Raw genomic sequence first — 19,727 nt, 5'->3', positions numbered from 1 at the left:
GCCAAGAGTGGAGCAACACACGCACACATACACGCTGCAGATGCATGTGTGTGTGGGAAATTCTGCGAAATAATATATTGGCTAATAATCGCATGATAATGCCGGAGGATTTCTGCCCGGCTGCGGCAAAAGTTCTCGCCCACTCTTGGGACCCGCTGCGTACACGCGAATCTCCACTTTCGGGAGCGCCACTCAATAATGCTTCTGTTTATTGGGTGGAATCGGAAGGGGCTGGCTGGCTTAATGGTGGAATGTTGGAATGTTGGAATGATGGGGGCGTGCCAGCATTAATAATGACAACTCGTTTATGGCCGCATCAAAATGGAGCTCAGTGGCCGGGCTTACAAGGGAGACGGGACCTTTTGGCTTACCCCCATCCTAATTGCAGTGGAATCCCAGAAGCCAGAAGACAACAAAAAAGATGGATGTGTGTCTGTATGTATGCGTGGCCCTGCGGCAAAAGTCTGATAAGCCAAGGAAGATAAAACAAGAAAAGAGAGTGTAAGAAAAACATTGCAAGAGTTGCATTTAAGTGCAGTTCTCACATCCTGCATGTCCTTGGCTGCAGGCGAACAGCCCGAGTGATGGAGCACGGGAGTACGTACGGATAAGTGCCCACGGATAACTACACCCTGTAAGTGGAGTGCATGTACATAAAAACTTATCCCAGCCTTATTATCTACGCTCTCCCAGCGAGAGCGAGTGAGGGACAGGCACGAGCAGAGCTTAAAGGGAAACTCTGTCTGCGGCGCTTCCTGGAACTTGAGCTTAAAGATGCAGCAGCAGCAAATCAATCTTAAAGATGCCAGAAATCGTAGGTACGTAGCGCGTAGGGTAGCCAGTCTTCGTTTTCGTGTGGAACTTGCCACAGTTGGCTTGCTGATTGCTGCTGGTTCGCCATCATTGTTGCACTGCCAGTGGCTGTGGCTGCGTGCCGCAGCGCAGGTACAACTTTCGAGCAACTTGCAACTTTGAACGCTTTTAGCTGTTGATAGTAGCCGGAAAAGTTTGGGGCCAACCCGTTATCTGCTGTTAGCTGCCTTCTTCCGCCTCGTCTCGTCTCGCCTCCCCCTGCCCAGAGGCACGTGCAAAAGCCCTAATTATGACACAAGAGCTGCTCCCCCAGTGCCGACGCTCCACAGAGCAAACTATTTAGCTTATAGTTACTTCAAAAATCGTTTTGTTTACGCTTTACAGCTGAACCTCCACACACCCCACACCCAACACCCCAAACCCTTACACTTGTCCGTCCGCCTGCTGCTACTCCTCTGGCTATGCATTTTTCATGGCATTTGGTCTGAAACGCTTTCATTCTGCGCGGCGTCAGGGAACAGGAAACCGAAAAGGAACGATTTAGAAGGCACTCCGACTGACTGATACCCGCTATGCCAGAACAATGTATTCAAAACAGCAGTTGCAAGTCCTTAAGCGGGTTTTATCCCTTGCCATATACAAATAGAAATCATTTTCCACTGCCAGTCAACTGTTCTTGGTTGAAACCATGATATACCCTTGAGTTCTGCCAAATACCTCGTATGAGAATGGAGCGCAGAAAGAAACGAGCACATTTCAAAAACATAAACGCACAAAATGTGTCAACCGCAATATGCTCGCTCGGTGTGTAAACAGGGCGGTGGAGGCGAGGCGAGGCGGTGGAGAGGTGGTGGTGGCGGCGACGGCGGCCACATGCGGAAATCACTAAAGGCATTTCCGTGCAGCAGCAGCGGCAGCAGCAGCGGCAGCAGCAGCAACAAATGCTATAAAAATCATGAAGGCGGCGGCGCTTGGACCACATCCCGTCACTCCTGCTCCTGCGGTCGCACACCTACACGTCCATGCGAGCATATATGTATGTGTGTGTGTGTGTGTAGTATGTGTATAGATAAGCCAGCCTGGATAAACGAGCGTTAGACTGGAGCCGAGGTCAATGGGTTGTCCTGGCAGTCGATGTGGATGCCATGCCGGTGCCTTAAGCGCCAGAGATGATCGCGTGATTTTCATTGAACAAAATCGTACGTTTCCAGGTGAGGTTTCTGTGCCTCTTTACCATTTTATTCCTGCAAAAAAATACTGTATTCCATGCTCTGAACAACGAGATTATGCATAAACTTTCAACCCGTTCGTCATGTGCCATGAGCAAAAGTTTCATTATTCTTACGAGTATGAGCCTCGCGGTGCAGCTCTGGTTTTGGTTGTTCCATGGCTGGTAGCCTGGTCTCCCGCTTTTTGTTCCTCACAAATGTCAGCCATACTTGTCATAATACAGGCCACACACACACACACACACATGCGAATGGAGGAACCCATAAAATGCCGCAACACTTTGGCTCCGAGTCTCAGGCATTCCGAATGCCTCGAACCAAACCTGACAGCCCCACACCACACCCAAACCCACATCCACACAGACTAAAGATTTGCCATGCTTATAGTCGTTGTCGTGTGGAATATTTCTAAAGGAATCCCACCAGCACCCCCCAAGAACTGAGCTACCCCTCATTCGCCATTCGGGACTCATCCATGCAAAATATGCCAGCATTATAAAACTTCAATCTACTCCAAAGAACTTGTTTATGCCTGCCTCGGATATGGGCAGCAATGCTGGGGTGTGGCATATATATTGGAATGGCAGGGGGCGGAATGCTTGCCTGTTCGCCATCTTCTCTAGCACACAGTTCACAGCTGCCTCGATGCCGAATAGTTTGCTTGAATATGTTTAAATCGTTTGCTCGCCTCACACAAGACCCAGGCAGGCCCACAAGCTAAGCTCAGATTTGCAGTGTCCGATAATGTTTGTCTGGCCGGATCTGTGGATTTGCATGACAAGATGCTGATCAGTGCAGTACTAGTATTTATTTTTCACGAGTATCTTTTCATTTCCAGACTGTGGCTAAGCGCAAAATCCCTTGAACCACTGCAGACAGAAGCCGGGTAAACAGAGTGCCACAGCCATGGACTTTAAGTGAACCAACAGAAGGCAAGTACAAAACATTTGCTACATTCCACTACAGAACGCCTTTCATTATTTTTAATCTAATTAAATTGTTTTTCCTTGTGAAATTTCTATTGTAATAACATTTTTGTTGAATTTTATGTTGCTTTTCCGATTTTAAAATTAAACAGGCTTCCATCGCACTTTTTGTGGCATTAATTCATAACTTCCAAACATGTACTTAAATTGGTAAATTTATCATTTTTTGCACTTTAAACTTCATAAAAAAATCAGTTTTCCGATAACTTTACATTGTTCGTAGCAAAAAGCTGACTTTAACAGCTGTTATCTTAACAGTGGTGCGCACTGTTAATTTTCTGGGTATGTAACATTACGGACTGATGCTATCCCTATGTATATCTGTTAAAAAATATTACTTTTTTGACTTGAAAAGTGGTCAAATGCCCCATAATGCATCGCATCAACAAATAATAAATAAATATTCTAAATGTTTCACTGTCTTCGCTCTTTACCATTTTGCTTTGGCTCAACGATCCAATCTTTTCTCAATGAATTGATTAGAACCAGCCGGACTCTCATTTCATTGCCGAGAAAATGTCCATGAATATTTAGATCCAATTCCGTAAATTGCTTTTCCTGAGCAGAGGCCAATCCCAAAACGAAATGAAACGAGACGAGACGATTTAGAAGTCTTGCAGCAATTTGAAATAGTATTAGGTTTCCACTTTAGACGTGTCAAAGGTTTATTCTTATTCGATTGATGAAATTACAAAGTAATCAAAGCGTAATAATAGACTTAACAAAGCCCCCAAATGCAGAGGCGGGAACAATGCCAATGCAAAAACAAATGCATTGCAATATTCGTATTCATATGTATAAATGTATAAATGTATGTATTTATGTATGTATATCTGGTATTTATGATACAGAAGTTATGCAATAGAATTGCTGTAAGTACAAACCAAATAACTGGTTGGAATTCCTTTACTCATTTTCGCATAGTATTTGGCACAAAGAACAACTTAGAGTACATATAACTAAGGAATTTGCCTGGGTTTTTGGTTTTTTCAGTTGCCAGCCGTATGGGTGTGGTGGTAATCGACTTGTGAAAGTATTTACAATGGGAATGTAAAATGTCAAAGTTCGAATTTGCATGGAATAAAACGTCCAACGAAAAAATCTGGGCAGACAGAGGAATGCACTTTAAGAGCATTTTTGCTTAAAGCTTACAAAAATGCCAAAGTGCCAGAACAAAAATAACAAAAACTAGACAAAAATTGTATTTCTATTTATTCTGGCATTTCCTCTCTCTCTCACTCTCTCTCACTCTCTCCCTCTGTGAGTCTCCTTGGATCTGCTTGCTTGAGTGGAAATATAAAAATTACTTGGTTTACATCCACAAGTCCACATCCGCGGAGGAGCACGAGAGCAAACTGGTCACGCAACATCCTAGACAAAGTAATAACACTTGACGCACGTCTGAGCTTCCTGCTTCTGTCCAAAGAACGTGCCCGGAGGAGACGCTCTGTGGGTGGGTCCCAGTCCCAGTCCCAGTCCAAGTCCAGTTCCAAGTCCCGCTACCTCCTGCCCAGGTGGTGAAAACTAGACGAAACTCTCCTGACGTGTTAAATTGAATTTGAGCAGCGACGACGACCCCTTCGTTCTGACACTCGAAACAGAATTGGAGTTCGAGCTGCAGTTCGAGCTGGAGCTGGTGCTGGCGCTGGTCTGTGCCTCGGGCGTCTGATTCCCACTCCTGAAGGTTCCTGTGGCCGTGGCTGAAACTGTCGCCTCGCTGACCAACAGCATCTGCTCCTGCTGATGTGCCTTGAGCAAATGTCGCGCCAATTGCGAGATATCGCCCGCATAGCTGCCATCCAACTGACCAGCAGAAGTGACGGCAGGGGTGCCGGAGCCGCAGCCAGAGGCGGAGGACTTTGGCAGAGCCAGAGATTGACGCAGCAAATCGGGTAGATGCCACTGCTCCAGCAGCTCGGCGCCAAGGGTGGGCGAGTCGTGGGCCAGACGCGTCAGGGTGTGCAGAATGGTCTTGATGCTGCGGCGCTGGGCATCGCATTCGGCACGTGATCCGTAGGTCTTGTAGAATTCCGTTTGGTAAACGGACGTGATGAAATTTATGATGGTGCCGTTGGCCAAGTGGCTGTGGCACTTCTTGTTCAGCGACATGTTGTGCAGCATCCCAACGATTTGCTCCTGTGTATAACGATATAAAAAGGAGACGGGAGAGATGTTGATGAGCAAAAAATAAGCGACTCAAGCAGCAAGAAAGTATGGAAGATGGCGCAGGGGAAATGGAGTGTAAGGCGGCTGGACGGGGGCGGGGCCATGAAAAATCGTGGCCAGGCTGGGCCAAAGAAATCGCTTTGCAAATGCACAAATAAATTTTACGAGCCTGCTGCCCCCTCCCCGTGCCACCAGGAAGCCGCCAGGATGCTTTCAATAAGATTGCTCAAAAATCAAACGGGGCTGCAGCACATCGAACTCCCCTCTCGGGCGAGGCACTCCCTATCCTCGGGAATGACAAATGGGGAAATGGGAAAAGGAAAAGGTTTTGCTACTTACATAGAGGAACACACTGGTGCCGCAGCTCTGGTGCTCGAGTGTGGCTATCAGCCGGAAGATGGCCTCGTTGGACATGATGGAGTAGTGGGAGGTGACCTCCATGCGGCTCAGGTTGTTCAAGGCCGCAGCGCACAGCAGCAGGGTCTGGGCACAGCAGTCGGGCTGGAGCAGGTCGGCCAGGCCGGCGACTAGGGTCTCGGCGCAGTCCCTCAGGCCGGGCACCCGGTGCTCGGGTCCGTGCCAGGCGGCCGTGATCTGGGCCAGCAGAGAGACTGCCTCGCGACGCTCAATGGCGCCCCGCTCCCCAGCGGCCTCCACCTGCAGAATGTCTCGCAGGATCTCGATGCCGCCACAGCCGCCCAGCTGGTTGATGGCCTGCGGGACGCAGCAGAGCGTGGCCAAGGCACGCAGGGCGAGGGCGCGCACAGAGCTCTGCTTGTGGTCCAGCACGATGACGAGCAGTGTGCGCACGGCCTCGTTCTGGACAAAGGCGTCCGAGAGCGAGGCGAAGCCCTCGTAGTCGATGCCCATCAGAGTGGCCACCATGTTGATGTTGGCGCGTAGCAGCAGGTCGCAGCGACTCTGCTCGATGCTCAGCACGAGGACGCGCACCAGGCGCTCGAAGATCAGGCGCAGGGTGATCAGGGTGTGCCGCTTCAGCAGCTGCACATCCTCGAGCAGCGACTCCAGACTGATGTAGTGCTGGCGCTCCAGCGAGTACCGCGTGTCGCGGCTCACCGTGCGGATCTGCTCGAGATGCTGCTCGTAGCGCCGTCGCTCCACCCGCGCCTCGTTGAAGAAGATGGCCCGCCGCTCCAAGGTGCCAACGAAGTCGTCGAGGTGGCCCAGCAGCTGTCCAGCTCCGGTCAGGGCCTCGGGCAGAGTGGTGGCCTGCATGCCACTGAGCACTCGCTCGCTGCGCTCGAAGTGCGCCTGCAGGGCCAGCGACTGCTGCTGCAGCTGGCGGACCAGCTTGGAGACGGCGCTGGTGGTGATGGTGAAGTTCTTGTATGCCTCCTGGGCAATGGACTTGTGCTGGAGCGTGCACATCACCTCCTGGTCCACGTTCCAGCGCTGCTCCTCCATCCAGCTCTCCACTGGCGCGGGCTGGGCCCTGTGCGCCTTCTTTGCGGGCTTGCCTCTGGTCTTGGGCGTGCTCGTGCTGGCGGTGAAGCGCACAGCGGCGGGCACGCGCAGCGGGGAGAGCAGGCCAGGGAGCAGTGTCTCCTCCGGGTCGCCGCTGCCCCAAAGGTCACTGTCTCATTGTTGTATGGCGGCGGGGCCTCGCCCAGATACACGGTTTCATTGTTGTACGGCGGCGGCAGTGGCTCCTTCACATCATCTTCCTCGCTGGCCGAGAGCTCTTCCGGCTCGGGCTTGGGCTTGCGAGCCAGGCGCCTGCGGCGTCGAATGGCCGGACGTGGCGGTGTGGCCGACTCGATGGCAGCCTCTTTTTTCTCCTCTGCATCGTCGTCCAGCTTCAGGCTGTCCAATTGATTAAACAGGCGACTGCGGCTGGCCTCCAGCTCCCCATCCACGTCGTCCTCCTCTCCTGCGGCAGCCTTGGGCGTCCTCTGTCCACTGGTGAACGAAATGCGGCGCGTAACGCTGACCAACGGCGAGTAGAAGGAGGAATTTCCCACCCTCCGCACCACAGTGGGCGGCGTGGCCACGGAATGGACGGATCCAGGCGAGGCCGTGGGCGTTTGTTGTTCATCTGGCGGCGCCTTTTGCAGTTGCTGTTGCAGCACCAGCTGGTGGGATTCCTCATTGTCCGAGAATCCCGAATCCTGCAAAAACGTTCAGCATTAGCATGGGGAATAAGGCGGGAAAGCATTGATATCGAATGAAGTATCCTTGGTGTGGCGATAAATCGATTTTCAGATAATTCGATCAATGCCTTTCGTTTCAATTTCCTTCGAATCGTCTCTCACCTGACTGCGTAGACTGCCGGGGCTGTCCTGCTTGTGCCACGACGATATCTTGGAGATGTTCTGCTCATCGTCCACCTCCTGAATGCAGGACAGGTTGCCCAGAAGCGATGTGGGCTGTCTGTGGTTATTGTTGCTGTACTGCGAATAGAAGCCGCCGCTGGTTAGGGACGAGAGCGACGGCAGCGACGAGTGCTCCTGGCTGTCGGATCCCCACCAAACCTTGCTGTAGCTCCGCTGGAAGGACATGCCTGTGCAAAGGGGAGAAGGAGGAGATGGAGGAAATCAGTGATGTTCATCAATTAAATAAATTGGCCTCATTCATTTAATGGCCTTAAATTCATTAAATTTAATGCAATTGCCGCCTCGATGCCCAGACTTGACACACACCAGGGGTCATTCGCCTCCTTCCTGCGGGCAGGACTCTCGCAATGTGTGGCAGCGCCATAGAGAGGTGGAGGGGGCAGAATGCACACACATGCCTGAGCATTGGCTTAATATCCGTTGCAAAAAAATTAAATTTCCGCCCCAACGATACAAATCATTATTTTAATCAATGAAATGCTCTGCGACCCGAGCGCACACCCAGTCACCCCTGCGCCACCTGAATAACATTTTGTATGTAAATGCACATAAATATATTTAAGTCAAGTTTAAGGCGAGAGCCAAGCGGCAGCCAAAAGTTGAGTCCACATTTAGGGCCATCAAAATGACATTTGGCATGTGGCCCAGGACACTCTCCAGACTCTCCGCCTCCCCGCTCACCATCTGTATATATTATTGTGCAATAATTTGCAAATAATTGATGTGAATGCCACAAATTGTGGGCATTTATGTAGATTTCACAGCCACCCCCCCAAACACCCCACAGAATCTGTAGAGCGACACCTGGCGGTGGCCTGTGTGTGTGGAACGGCATATGCAAATGTAAATGAAAATGATTTTTGGATAGTAAGTGCTGTACGGAGGGACACTGACTCCGCCCGTTTCTATTATGCAAATGAAATAAACTAATTATCCTGCAAAACAATTTTCGTGTGACAACGCAGAGAACCAGAGTCGGTCGACTCGAGCACAGTCAAATATTCGGGTTTCATTTCATGCTGCTTTATGCTGCGCCGTGGTTTTTGCACTTTGCAGCTTACATATTTATCAATGTTTGTTTATGGGCCAGGCCCATAATTACACAATGCCTGGGGCAGTGTGCTCCTCCTCCGCGGAGTATTTTCAACTATTTGTGTTATGCATGAGGCCCCAACTGCGGCTTTCCCTTTCCTCCTCTGGTATGGCAAATATTGACAAAGTGCTTGTTTCAAGCAAACAGCATGTCGATACATTTTTTTAAGCTCTTTGCTTAACGCACTTCTTCCCTCTGTTCCCTTGGGTGCGGTTAATGTTTTAATTAAGCAATTAATTAAAATTATATTCAATTAGTGCACAAAGTGCATTGCCACTAAAAAAGAGCAGCTAATATTTACAGTACAATTCGTTTTGTTTGCTTTTAAATTATATTTAAAACAATTCTAACGCATTTTTTCAATCATTTGTATTCCCATTCCCTTAAATGGGGATAAATGAGATATGAATGAAATGAAATGATCTCAGATACCTCTTGAATTTTTTAATCTAGGAAATGTTTCCCCGAACGCAACTATAATCCTTTATCCATGCATGGCTATAGGGTAATTTTACATTGTTTTTTACACTTTCAAACAACACGAGTCAATCGTCTTTTGTTGTCACATATAATAAGCTAATGGATGTGCGCAAAAAACTGATGAGAACAGCGATGAAAGTGTGTGAAACATCCTTTCCCGCCACATTGCAGGGTATGTAAATTAAAAGCAATGTGTTCGGTCCATGGGCTAATTAATGCAAGGCTCTTTCAGTGGCAGTCCCAGTGCCATCGTACATCTCCATCCCATCCAGCCCGAGTCCTGTCTGGGATAAATCGCCGCTGCTCTCGCCCAATAAATACTCCGCAATTGCCACCGGCCCAGAGAGGCTTAACAATGCTGCAAGGCGATAAAAATTAACGATACTTAATACCAATATTGAAAGTCATTAAGTGATTTATGGGCAGGAGCCATGGTCCGACTCTGTCGCCGCTTTAATGGCTCCTGGCACATGCACAGGCTATTCAGTTATGTAAAATATATGGATTTATTCTCGTTAAATATGTATATACACATGAGCATCTCTTAGAATACGTAAACGCACTTTATAATACAGAAAAGAACAAACAGACGCGCGCACCACACAAACATAGACAACAACTGGGTTTTGGCTACATTTTCCTAATCCATTTCCCACTCCTCTTCCTCTTCGCACCCAAATAATTCTCGTTGCTCAAATTTAAACCAAACTTCGGTTAAGGCCACACACACAAAAAAGTCATTGAAAAGATAGAATGGCAAAACGAATTACAAAATTGTCGCAGCAAAATAGAATGAAAGCGAAATACAATAATTATACATTTTAATGTAAACGGAACGGTAAACATTTGTTGTTGCCTCTGCCCCAACGTCTGTCCGTCCGTCTGTCTGCCTGCGGGTGTGTGTTTGTGTGTGTTTTGGTGGTGGCAGCTTGGGTGGAGAGGGGGTGCCAATTAGGAAAGGCGCCACATAAATTTTAATATCGAATATACGTATTCGTTTTCGTTTAATCAAGATAAACGGGCGCCAAAGCACACAATTTTTGCAACAAAGTCAAAAGAGCGGAAGGCACGCGAAAACATCGATCGAAGATTCACATACAGGTACACACACACACACACACACGCACATGCAGATGCACACACTCAGGCAGCGGATCCAATTCCGCTCCACCCTTTTCAGTGGGGCAAATCGTTGAGCACCAGCGTAGACGTGAAACTGGGCGTCTGAAGGATTGCCGTCTTCGTGGTGGTGGTGGTGGTCATCGCTCCAACCTTCCCATTGCTGTCCGCATGCACCAACTGGCCGGCGGCGTTGGAGAGCTGCTGCTCCTCCACATAGCCCACCGTCGTCACCTGAACACTCGTCTTGGTGAGGCGATGGCTAATGCGCTGCTGCTGCAACGGCGAGCGCGTCGACTCGTCGTCGCTGTAGTCGCTGGCCAAGGCGCTGCCGGCCCGACCGGAGCTGTCGTACGAGTACTGAGTGTGGTAGGTGTTGCTTGGCTCCCCGCCACCGCCACCAGAGACGCGACCCAGCTCCGAATGGTGCTCCTCCCCGTGGTTGTTGTTCGTGTGGCTGCGATTCTGAAGCGTTGTCGTGGAGGCGGCAGTGATGTCCTCCTCGGATATGTCGTCGAAAGCTGGCGGGGGTGTGGACATGCCCGACATCATGGTAAGGACGCCCGGCCGTCCCGATCCACCGGTGGGAGTGTTCTGCGCCGGCGTGCGCGTCTGAGGGGTGCGCAGAAGCTGGCTGGCCGATGTCTTGCGCTTGGAGGGGGAATGTTTCAGTGGAAACGTGGGCGTCTTCTTGAACACCTGCTTGGCCATGGCGTCCTGGAAGCGCTTGGCGTAGAAGGAGGGCCGGCACACCGACACCGTGTCCCCGTTGTAGAGGATGCTCTTGAATGTGTGCTCCAGCTTCTTCTCCAGGCGGTACGACTGCAGAATGTCGATGATGCCGATGTAGAGGATGAGCCGTTCGTCGTTCTCGGATCGGGCGGGAATGCCGCCGGCCGGCACGTCCTCGTCGTCCTCCAATGTCACGTCCATGTCGGCCGTGATCGACTCCATGGCCGTGGAATGGGCCACCAGACGCTGGCGGTTCATGCTGCGCGTTCGATTGAGGGCCGCCCCCGAGGTGCCCGGAATGGAGGCGTAGGAGGCCACGGCATGCAGCTGATTCTGATCCGCCTCGGGGGCGTCGTCGTCCAGGTGGGCATTGGAAGAGGCGGTCTGCGCGGCGCTCTCCTTGCGCTGCAGCTTGGCCCGCGCATTCCGAATGCGTTCCTCGCGCTTCTCCTTGGCCGCGATGTCCAGGTTGTGGATGCCCACCAGCAGCGAGTAGTCCATGATCTGGAAGCTCTCCAGGACCATGCAATCGCGCTGGATGGTGCGCATCAGTGCATTGTACTTGTCCGTCTCGAGGAAGATGCCGTTCGGATGGTGCTCGGCAAAGTCCAGGTCCTTGAACGTGGGACTGGCCTTCTGGCGCTCCGCCTTGGAGGCCTTGCGCCGGAACGACGAGCCCTTCAGGTCGTACTTGCAATGCATCTTGATGTCCGACGGCAGCAGATTGTTCATCGCCACCAGACGCACGTTTTTCGAGTTGTAGTGGAAGCAGTAGAGTCCAAAGAACTTGGGCAGCAGCGTGCGCGGATTCTGGGAGAGGTTCATGTAGTAGCCGGGCAGCAGCTTCTGCAGGAACTCGCACTCCTTCTTCTGCACCGTCTTGATGATGAACTCGTCGTCGTCCGTTAGGTAGAAGATGGAACCTGAGGCACCCGGGTTGGACAGCTCGACGAGCGGGGAGGCGCACATGGACATGAGGAAATCGTCGGGCGCGATTCCGAACAGGTCCCGGAAGTAGCGGAAGGCGATTGGGGCGTACACCTTGAACCGGAAGTCGCTGTAGTGGTGCGCCGGCGTGATCGAGGAGCCGTCGGGCGGAAACGAGATGGTCTCCATCTCCCAGAAGTCGTTCATCAGCAGGTCTCGCTTCGGCTTGCTGGCCAGGCTGCCCACCGTGTGCTGGATGCCCAGCTGGATGGAGCCCATGATCTGCTTCGACTGGATCTTCTTATAGGTCACCTCCCCGCCCTCGGCCACACGCCTATGGCCGATCTTCTTCTCTTGCTTCCCGCCCGTGGTCGAGGGATTGCGCGACACACTAGCGTCCAGCGTGGAGCTGGCGCTGCGCAGCTTGTTCGCCGGGGTCTGGTTGGCCGCGATGCTCTGTAGCTCCTGCTGCAGCAGGCCCGTCGACTCCAGGCCTCCGTGGGCCAAGGCCGCCTCCCGGAAGAGTTGTCTGGAGGTGCCGGGCAGGGCATTCAATTGCGGTGTCGGCGGTGACTGCGTCAGCGTCGGCGTCGGCGTCCTGGGGCTGGCCTGCAGGTCATGGATGGAGTTGACCGAGCTGCTGGTTGCCAAGGCGTGATTGGGGGTCAGCAAATGCTTCTGCTCTGGCTCTCCCTCTTCCAATTCCAGCTCCGCTTCGGATTCGGTTTCCCTGTTGGGTTCCGATTGTGGCACCCCAAGTTCCACTTCCGGTTTCAGTTTCTCTTCGCCCATGGGCCGGAGTTCGAGCTCCACACGGGTATCCATCTCTCTCTCTCTCTCTCGTTCTGCATTGCGGTTGAAGGGTTTGTGGGTGGGAAAAAGCGGGGGAAGAGAAAGAAGAAAAAGAAAAACGGATGTTGCAGTGCTTCTCAAACTGTACCAAAAGCAACAGCGCATTCAATTGCAGCTCTCTGTCTCTGTCTTTTCTCAGTGTGCGAGTGTATGGGTGAGTGTATGCATGAGAGGGAGTGGGCAAGAGTGAGTGAGTGATTAGGCCAAGGCAACAATCGTCACGTTCGCCCTCATTGAACAATGCTTTGTACGGTTGTGCGGTCTCCCTCCCACTCGCTCCAGACTTTCAAGAATTTGTAGCTTATCTTTTGTTTATGCAATGAGCAACGAAAAGCAACAGAAACATCAAGGCAAATATTTTCTTTTATCTGTAATTAAAATCAATTAGCACACAGTGCTACTAAAACTGTATACAGCTACATATATCCCTCAAACTGTGCAAAACTGGAAATGCATTCCCATCACGCGGGGTCACAATTTTTGCGGCCATTGCCAAAACCATAAAACCAATATGCAATTCATAACTTTGATTGTTTGCACATGGGAATTCCACACACACGTGCACACAGATACACGCACCAACCGGCGGACACGTACGGACATGCACACACATTCACTCGAAATTGAAATAAACAAATCAATGGCAAACGTTTTCTAAAAACACAAACAATTATGGCAAAAATATATCCAAAATTTGTTTATTATAGGAAAGTCATTATATTTTCAGCCTGTTTGAAAATGAAACCAAAATATGGTTACGCAGGGGGAGGCGGGCTTGTTTCAGGGGGAACTTGCTGGCTCGTGTGCGTTTATTTTCGGTATATTGTCGCCAGCACGGATACAACAGCATCTCCTATATGTATGTATATTTATTTGCCTTTCATCTCGATTTTGTTCAATAACAACGGAAAGTTTTTCCCCTCTACATTTATTTAGTGAATGAATTAAAAATTCATATCTATATCTTTTTCTGTATCTGTTTCTGCAAGTGTGTGCGTAGATATGTACATACACACATATTCTACCACAAATTCAGATTAGCCAGAAAATTATTAATATCATCGCTGATTGCTTAATTAATAGCCGAAAAAAACGAGTAAAAATAATTTTACTACTCAACAGTGGCTGTAAAAGCGACTGCAATTGAGACTGTTAACCTTAACAGTGCCTTGAAAAAGCTGTTAGATATTTGCTGTTGTTTCTGTTGCTTTAACTCTGATTGTTGCTGTTGGTTCGCCTTGGGTCATAGTTTTCTGGTTATGAGCTTGCAATTAAAGCGCTTTGCTTTTTTCATAAATTAATTATCTTACTTACACAGCAACTGCTCGACTAATGGGAAGGGGGTGTGGAAGGGAAGATACCGCTTCTGTTGGCAAAGGTCAGACAGACAGAGCGAAATCCAGCAGTAAGCACAAATATAGGCTCTCTCGCTCTCTCTTTTCCTTCCGCTCGCTCTCTTTGTGTATCTGCTGATGATCAAGGCGCGTTTTGTTTTCCTTCTCCTTCTGTGTGTTTTGTGGTTGGGGTGCCTCTTCCTTTCCCTCTTGTGGTTGTTTTTCTTGTTGAAATTCCCTTTTCGAAATCCGCTTCCAGTCTCCGTTGATAGATTGCTTTCATTATTTTACAACAGCAATCTGAACGAGTTCTCTGTGCGTATGTGTGTGGCGATGAGACTTCTGATGACGTCACGTGCGGCAATCGACAAATTCCTGTTCAAAGCCGCTGCGACCAGCGCATTTTGGCGTTTCCCCGCACATACACACAAACACACAGCAACGAACACTTTCGCGATCGCCGGAAAAACTACGCAAATAGGTTCACAATTTCACTTCGATTTCCGCCCGATCCGCGAGTTTATTTCATTAAATTTATGGCTACACAAACTTTTCAACAAAGTGAAAATATATTTTTTTTTCTCGCATCCCACAGCTGGCCAAGTCGTTCGCGCAGTTAGGGATGTGATGTATATATCGATACATATTTTTGATGATAATATGTTCGAGAAGTGATATTTTTTCGACCAGGCGAACTATTTTACTGCAATCGTAGCAAATCGACACCAGAGGCTCCATCAAAATTCACACGCCGCGAATTTTTTTTTGTATATCGGTATTTTTGTGCGATAAACGGCTCACTTGAATTAGTCATTCGCGCACATTGCGGGTGTCAGAGCAGAGCAGCACGATGGGTTAGAGCAGGCCAACAAAAGGCTGGCACGAAGTGTTGTTAAACGGCAAACAAGTGGCGGCCTCTAGCATTACGTTACATGTATAATACATGTAGAATGTTTTCGAACGCGCGTAAAAAGACACTGGAACAAAGGTAATTTAATTTTGAAAAATGATTGCTCCACGACCAAACGAAATGCGAAAATCTAATTAGAAACACCTCCTAGCCAGCGGCGAAATAATCCAATTAGATTAGAGCTACCGCAAAACTGAAGCCCGCCAAGTAACTGACCCTCGCCACCGACTCCTCCACCATGGATGTCTGGCCACTTTTTGGGGGTGTGGGCGCCGGACGGCTCATTAGCACGCCCCGTCCCTGATTAAAAACCGCCCCTTAATCGATATTTATGGCCACCAGCCATGAGTAATTCAAATATACGGTGCTCATTAGAGGCCAAGGCGAGGAGATGGCATTAAAATTGTTTAGCCGGCAATCCGGTTCCCGGGAAAACGCTCGTTACAGCACGACTCCCAAATGGATTTTAATTGGACGTGTGTTTAACAGTGTAAAAATTGATGTACATTTAGTGCTTAAAATATCGAAAATGTGGATTATTTCATTTTGAATTCCGCGCCCAAACGTCCATCAATGTGATGGCTTTTTATTAATTAAGAACAAAAGGCAAACAGAATTCATATGCAAATACATAACAACATAAGAAATGGAGATGTTAGCCAGCAAGTTTTGGCCTAAACGAATTTCAAATTTATTCGCCAATTAATACTCTAAGGTGACACGGGTCCAGTGAGAATGAGAGGGGGGAGGTTCATAATTTATGCACTGCACAGAACAGACAGAGACAACGACAGCGACAGTGACAGAAGACACAATCACAATTAACGGAACTTTTCCCATATTTGATAGCTATTCAAAAAAGGGGCAGAAAAGAAAAATTACAAAGAAACGTTCGATACTCTATCCAGAGTGATAGTTTTTATATGACATAAAGTCATAATTATTGTCAACTGTTAATGAAAAGAGCTAAAGTCTACAAAAGAGCATAGGAGAGGAAGGCAGAGTGGAGAGAAAATCAAATGGAATAATAAACTTGAGTTCTGCCTCGTGGAAAATGTTTTAATCCCTGCCAATAGCCCCTCTCATGGGAATATGTTCGTTATTGTATAGTAAAACCGGAAAAAAAGGTGAACTGCAATTGTTAATAAGAATAATTAAGTTGATGTGCATTCGGGACAGAAGGTGGAGGACTATGATTGAATTGCACACCACGTGTCTGAAGTGGCACTTGCTGGGAATGGTGGGGCAGGCAGACCTGTCTTTATTTATAGCCGCCACCAGCTTAATTAACAGAAATATCGAAATATTAAAGCCCGACCATATCGAAATTGAATGGAAAACCGAAACCAAAGTGTTCATTGATTAATCCGCCACTGGGCCATAATCATTTTAATAGTTTTGACATTTAAATGACAAATTAAAATGGAATAAGTGCAAAGTAAGCAAAATAAATTTTAATTGCTGTACCACCTCCTGATAACACCCCCCCCCCCCTTGCTGGGGCAGTTGTTGCATTGATTATAACGAAATTATTATTTATTTATTCGTGCATTGCCGTTTTTTTTTGTTGCTTTTTGTTATTGCATAATTAATTGTTGTCGTTCGAGTGGAAAAAAATTAAATAATAAATCAGATTTTAAGCATTCGTTTAATTATGTAAAAATTGAAGTAGCTGCAGGGATGAGTCAGATGAGTGCATAAAAGAATCAGCGAAAAAAATAACAATTATAGGGGCTGCACTAACCATAAAACAATTGACAAATGGCTGTTAAATGGAACTCTGGCTTTGTTACACAATCGAGTGGGGAGAACAAAGCTCGAATTGCAATTGCAACAATATTCCACTCAATCCATCCCACCTGCAACCTCCAACCTCCAACCACCCTCCTCCTATTTTTCTACCACAGTCCACCTGAAAGTTCGCTCCCCATTGACGGCGGTGGCGGCGGCATTTCGGCCTGACATTTCATTTCATTGCCTTTCAATGGAAAATCAATAAAGTAAGCCAAATTAAACATTAATCCCATTCAATTAGACAATCATCATTGGTTTGGCATTTCCCCATCTAACGGTAGCAACAGCACTAATGCTGTCGTCGACACCAATTGTCATTGATATCGATCTGAGTGGAGAGTGGAGAGTGGAGTGGAGTGGAGTGGCTGGAGGGGGAACGGCAACAGGTGACTGACTTTAGACTGGTTTATGTGCATGTAGCTGGAATCTCTCTGCGAGCGGGGCGTGTAGTCAGGCCTTAATAACACCTCGGCCTGTGTCCAGTGCCAGTGCCTGCCAGCCTGCCTGCCAGCTGGATGGAGCAGTGCGTGCCCTGGGGCCACTCTAATGTCTAGCATTTAACACTCTAATGGAGCCATTGGCGGACGCTCAATTGAAACCGCGAAACGGTCGCAAAGTGGTCTCTAATCGAATGCCAGCCTGGTCAATAAACTGAATAGCATTTAACCTGAAGTTGGTATAGATGATTCAATTCGCATTTATCCCAGGTTTAATATTCCTAGTAGTTCATTCCTGTGAAATTCCTTTGCCATGAGTCTGGTTGGCAGCTGCCACCCCCATGTGCAAATTCCAAACACCTTTTGTTCCCTTACATAAGCCAATTAATATTATCTAATGCCTGTGCTTAGTCACTTCACAGCTGCCGCCCCCCCATACACGAGCGGAGATCAGTCACCTTCTTTCTCTACACACTACCCCCACCCAATTACTATGTCCAACAACTGTATCCACTACAGGTATCCCAGTGCCCAATGCGCGCACACCCCACAAAGCTCATTGATGACTCATCTGGGGATCTACGTTATGAAGAACATTCCGAGACACAACAAAAACAACGACAAGATATAATGTGGCTTGTTGACGACGCTTGGACGCTCCTGAGTCATAAACGCAGCTCTGATCCGAAAGAACTCCCCTCAAATCTCCACAAAACAAAGCGTAAGAGCCACATTAAACTGTAAGCCCTCTTGGTGGACAATGGCAGTGCACAGGAGTTACACTTTGGTCAGAATCACATTTAACAAACACATCCTCAGGGCCGATATGTCCATCAAAGAGAGCTTTTACTGTAGTCTATCAGGGTTATGATGGGGCGTTGATGTGTTTAATTACAAGGGGCGGCGTATGCGAAATTGTATTAAATATATGAGTTTATTGATAAGGGCCGAATGGGGTCACTGGGGGGGCCATAAACCGTTGTGGATGTTTATGCATGTGTTTTTCTCTGTTTCCGCACATTCCTTATTCGATTTTATGGCGGCTACGACTTACCGTTTTCTTGTTATTTTAATATTCGATAAACAGTGCCGAGGTAATCCCCGTTTAATGCTGCTCCTCGTTGTTGCCGTCCGTATGCGGGATAGATAGTAAATATTATATTTCAAGCACGTGTCATTTGATTAGCTTTGGTCACCAAACACTCGCGTACATGAGGGCAGGGGAGTATGTCAGGCGGGGGCTGTTGTTGTCACATTCACTGTCACCCAACAAGAAGCTTAAACAGTTCTACACTGCACAAACGGTAAACATGTAACTTAACTACGAAAACGCGAACGAAAAAGAGAAGAAACGGAAAACTCGCGACGATCTCGCAGACGATCTACGTTGTTTGAATGTTTCAAGTCGAATGCGGCGTCTCGGATTCGAAATTCGAATACGGGCGGCTTCGCGCACTCGCAGTCGACATTACCTGGGTGCAGGGTATATTTTGAAAAGGTAAGGTGTTCCATCATCCCTGTTTCTTTTTCTCACAGCCCTAGGCCTGACGCTGAAATTGTTTATTTAGAAAGCGATCACACCATACCGTGTTGGGTTGCAAATAATTCGGCCTCACCTTCCATAAATACACCTTGGGGTGCACTCACACTATCAGCAGCTGCTGCTCTCTTCTGCGCTCGCTCTCTCTCTATCTGTCACCCCTGGCAGCGCTCTTGTTGTTTGTTTAATCATAACGCATACGTTTGTACATACGTTTCGCATAATGCAGCGCATTGTTCGCTTTGTCGCCCGGCCGCTCCCGCTGCTGTGTTTATCGTGTTGTTGTTGCAGTAGTTGGTGGTGGATTTTCTTATTGTTTCTGTTTCGGTTTCGGTTTCTTATCACTCTCTCGCTCTGGCCACCGCTCCGCTCCCTCTGTCTCGACACGCACTCTCTTCGTACACAGCTGTTCGAAACCGGTAGCATTTCCAAGGTGAGATCTCTCTCACTCTCTCTGCCTCTTTGATTTGAATCTGTCTATCTCTGTTCTAGGCATGCGCAGCTGTCTGAGATTTGTTTTCTTGATTATTCCCTTCTTTCTGTTCCGATTGAATGCAAATTTGTAGACTTTCTTCGAGAGGGTTGTTCTTGGGAGCCGTCGCAGCCCCTTTTCGTTGCAACATGGACAAATTACGCAAGCAGAGCGGCGGCTCCGATTGTCCATTTTGGACTCTGATTAGATTACCACGAAAAGCCCAAGGGCCAGGTAGAAATGTTGTAAGTATTGGGGCGACTCATTCCTGATTGATCTGAATCGATAAAACTAATATATGGCTCAGGGCTTTCGTAACACTCACTTGAAACACTCCCAGGTCCCCCACACGAAGCAGTAATCGAAATCAATTAAGCAATTGAACAATTGGTGCAAATGTTTTTTGGAGAAAAGTGGGGTATCGCCCACCTCCGAAAAACAGCGCAGAGCAACCCACGTTTGCAATACTCTAGAAGGGGGTACTATAAC

General features: G+C 48.4%; 2 protein-coding genes across 2 annotated transcripts; both read right to left on the bottom strand.

Annotated features, from left to right (window-relative positions):
- Positions 1–4,417: 4,417 nt before the first annotated feature.
- Positions 4,418–18,646, bottom strand: LOC117889757. Its single transcript, XM_034794202.1, is given in 5 exon segments — positions 4,418–5,164; positions 5,534–6,769; positions 6,772–7,323; positions 7,468–7,715; positions 18,281–18,646. Coding segments are annotated over 4 exon segments (2,646 nt in total). The 5' UTR covers positions 7,714–7,715; positions 18,281–18,646; the 3' UTR covers positions 4,418–4,552.
- On the bottom strand, positions 9,604–14,705 carry LOC117889758 (phosphatidylinositol 4-phosphate 5-kinase type-1 alpha). The gene is made up of 2 exons (XM_034794203.1): positions 14,066–14,705; positions 9,604–12,744 (listed from the first exon to the last, which is right to left on the bottom strand). Exon 2 carries the CDS (start codon positions 12,722–12,724, stop codon positions 10,298–10,300), a length of 2,427 nt encoding a protein of 808 aa, XP_034650094.1. The 5' UTR covers positions 12,725–12,744; positions 14,066–14,705; the 3' UTR covers positions 9,604–10,297.
- Positions 18,647–19,727: the final 1,081 nt, after the last annotated feature.

Source organism: Drosophila subobscura, chromosome E (assembly GCF_008121235.1).
Source record: "Drosophila subobscura isolate 14011-0131.10 chromosome E, UCBerk_Dsub_1.0, whole genome shotgun sequence".
NCBI classification, from domain to species: domain Eukaryota; kingdom Metazoa; phylum Arthropoda; class Insecta; order Diptera; family Drosophilidae; genus Drosophila; species Drosophila subobscura.
This window is presented reverse-complemented; position numbering and strand designations above follow the sequence as displayed.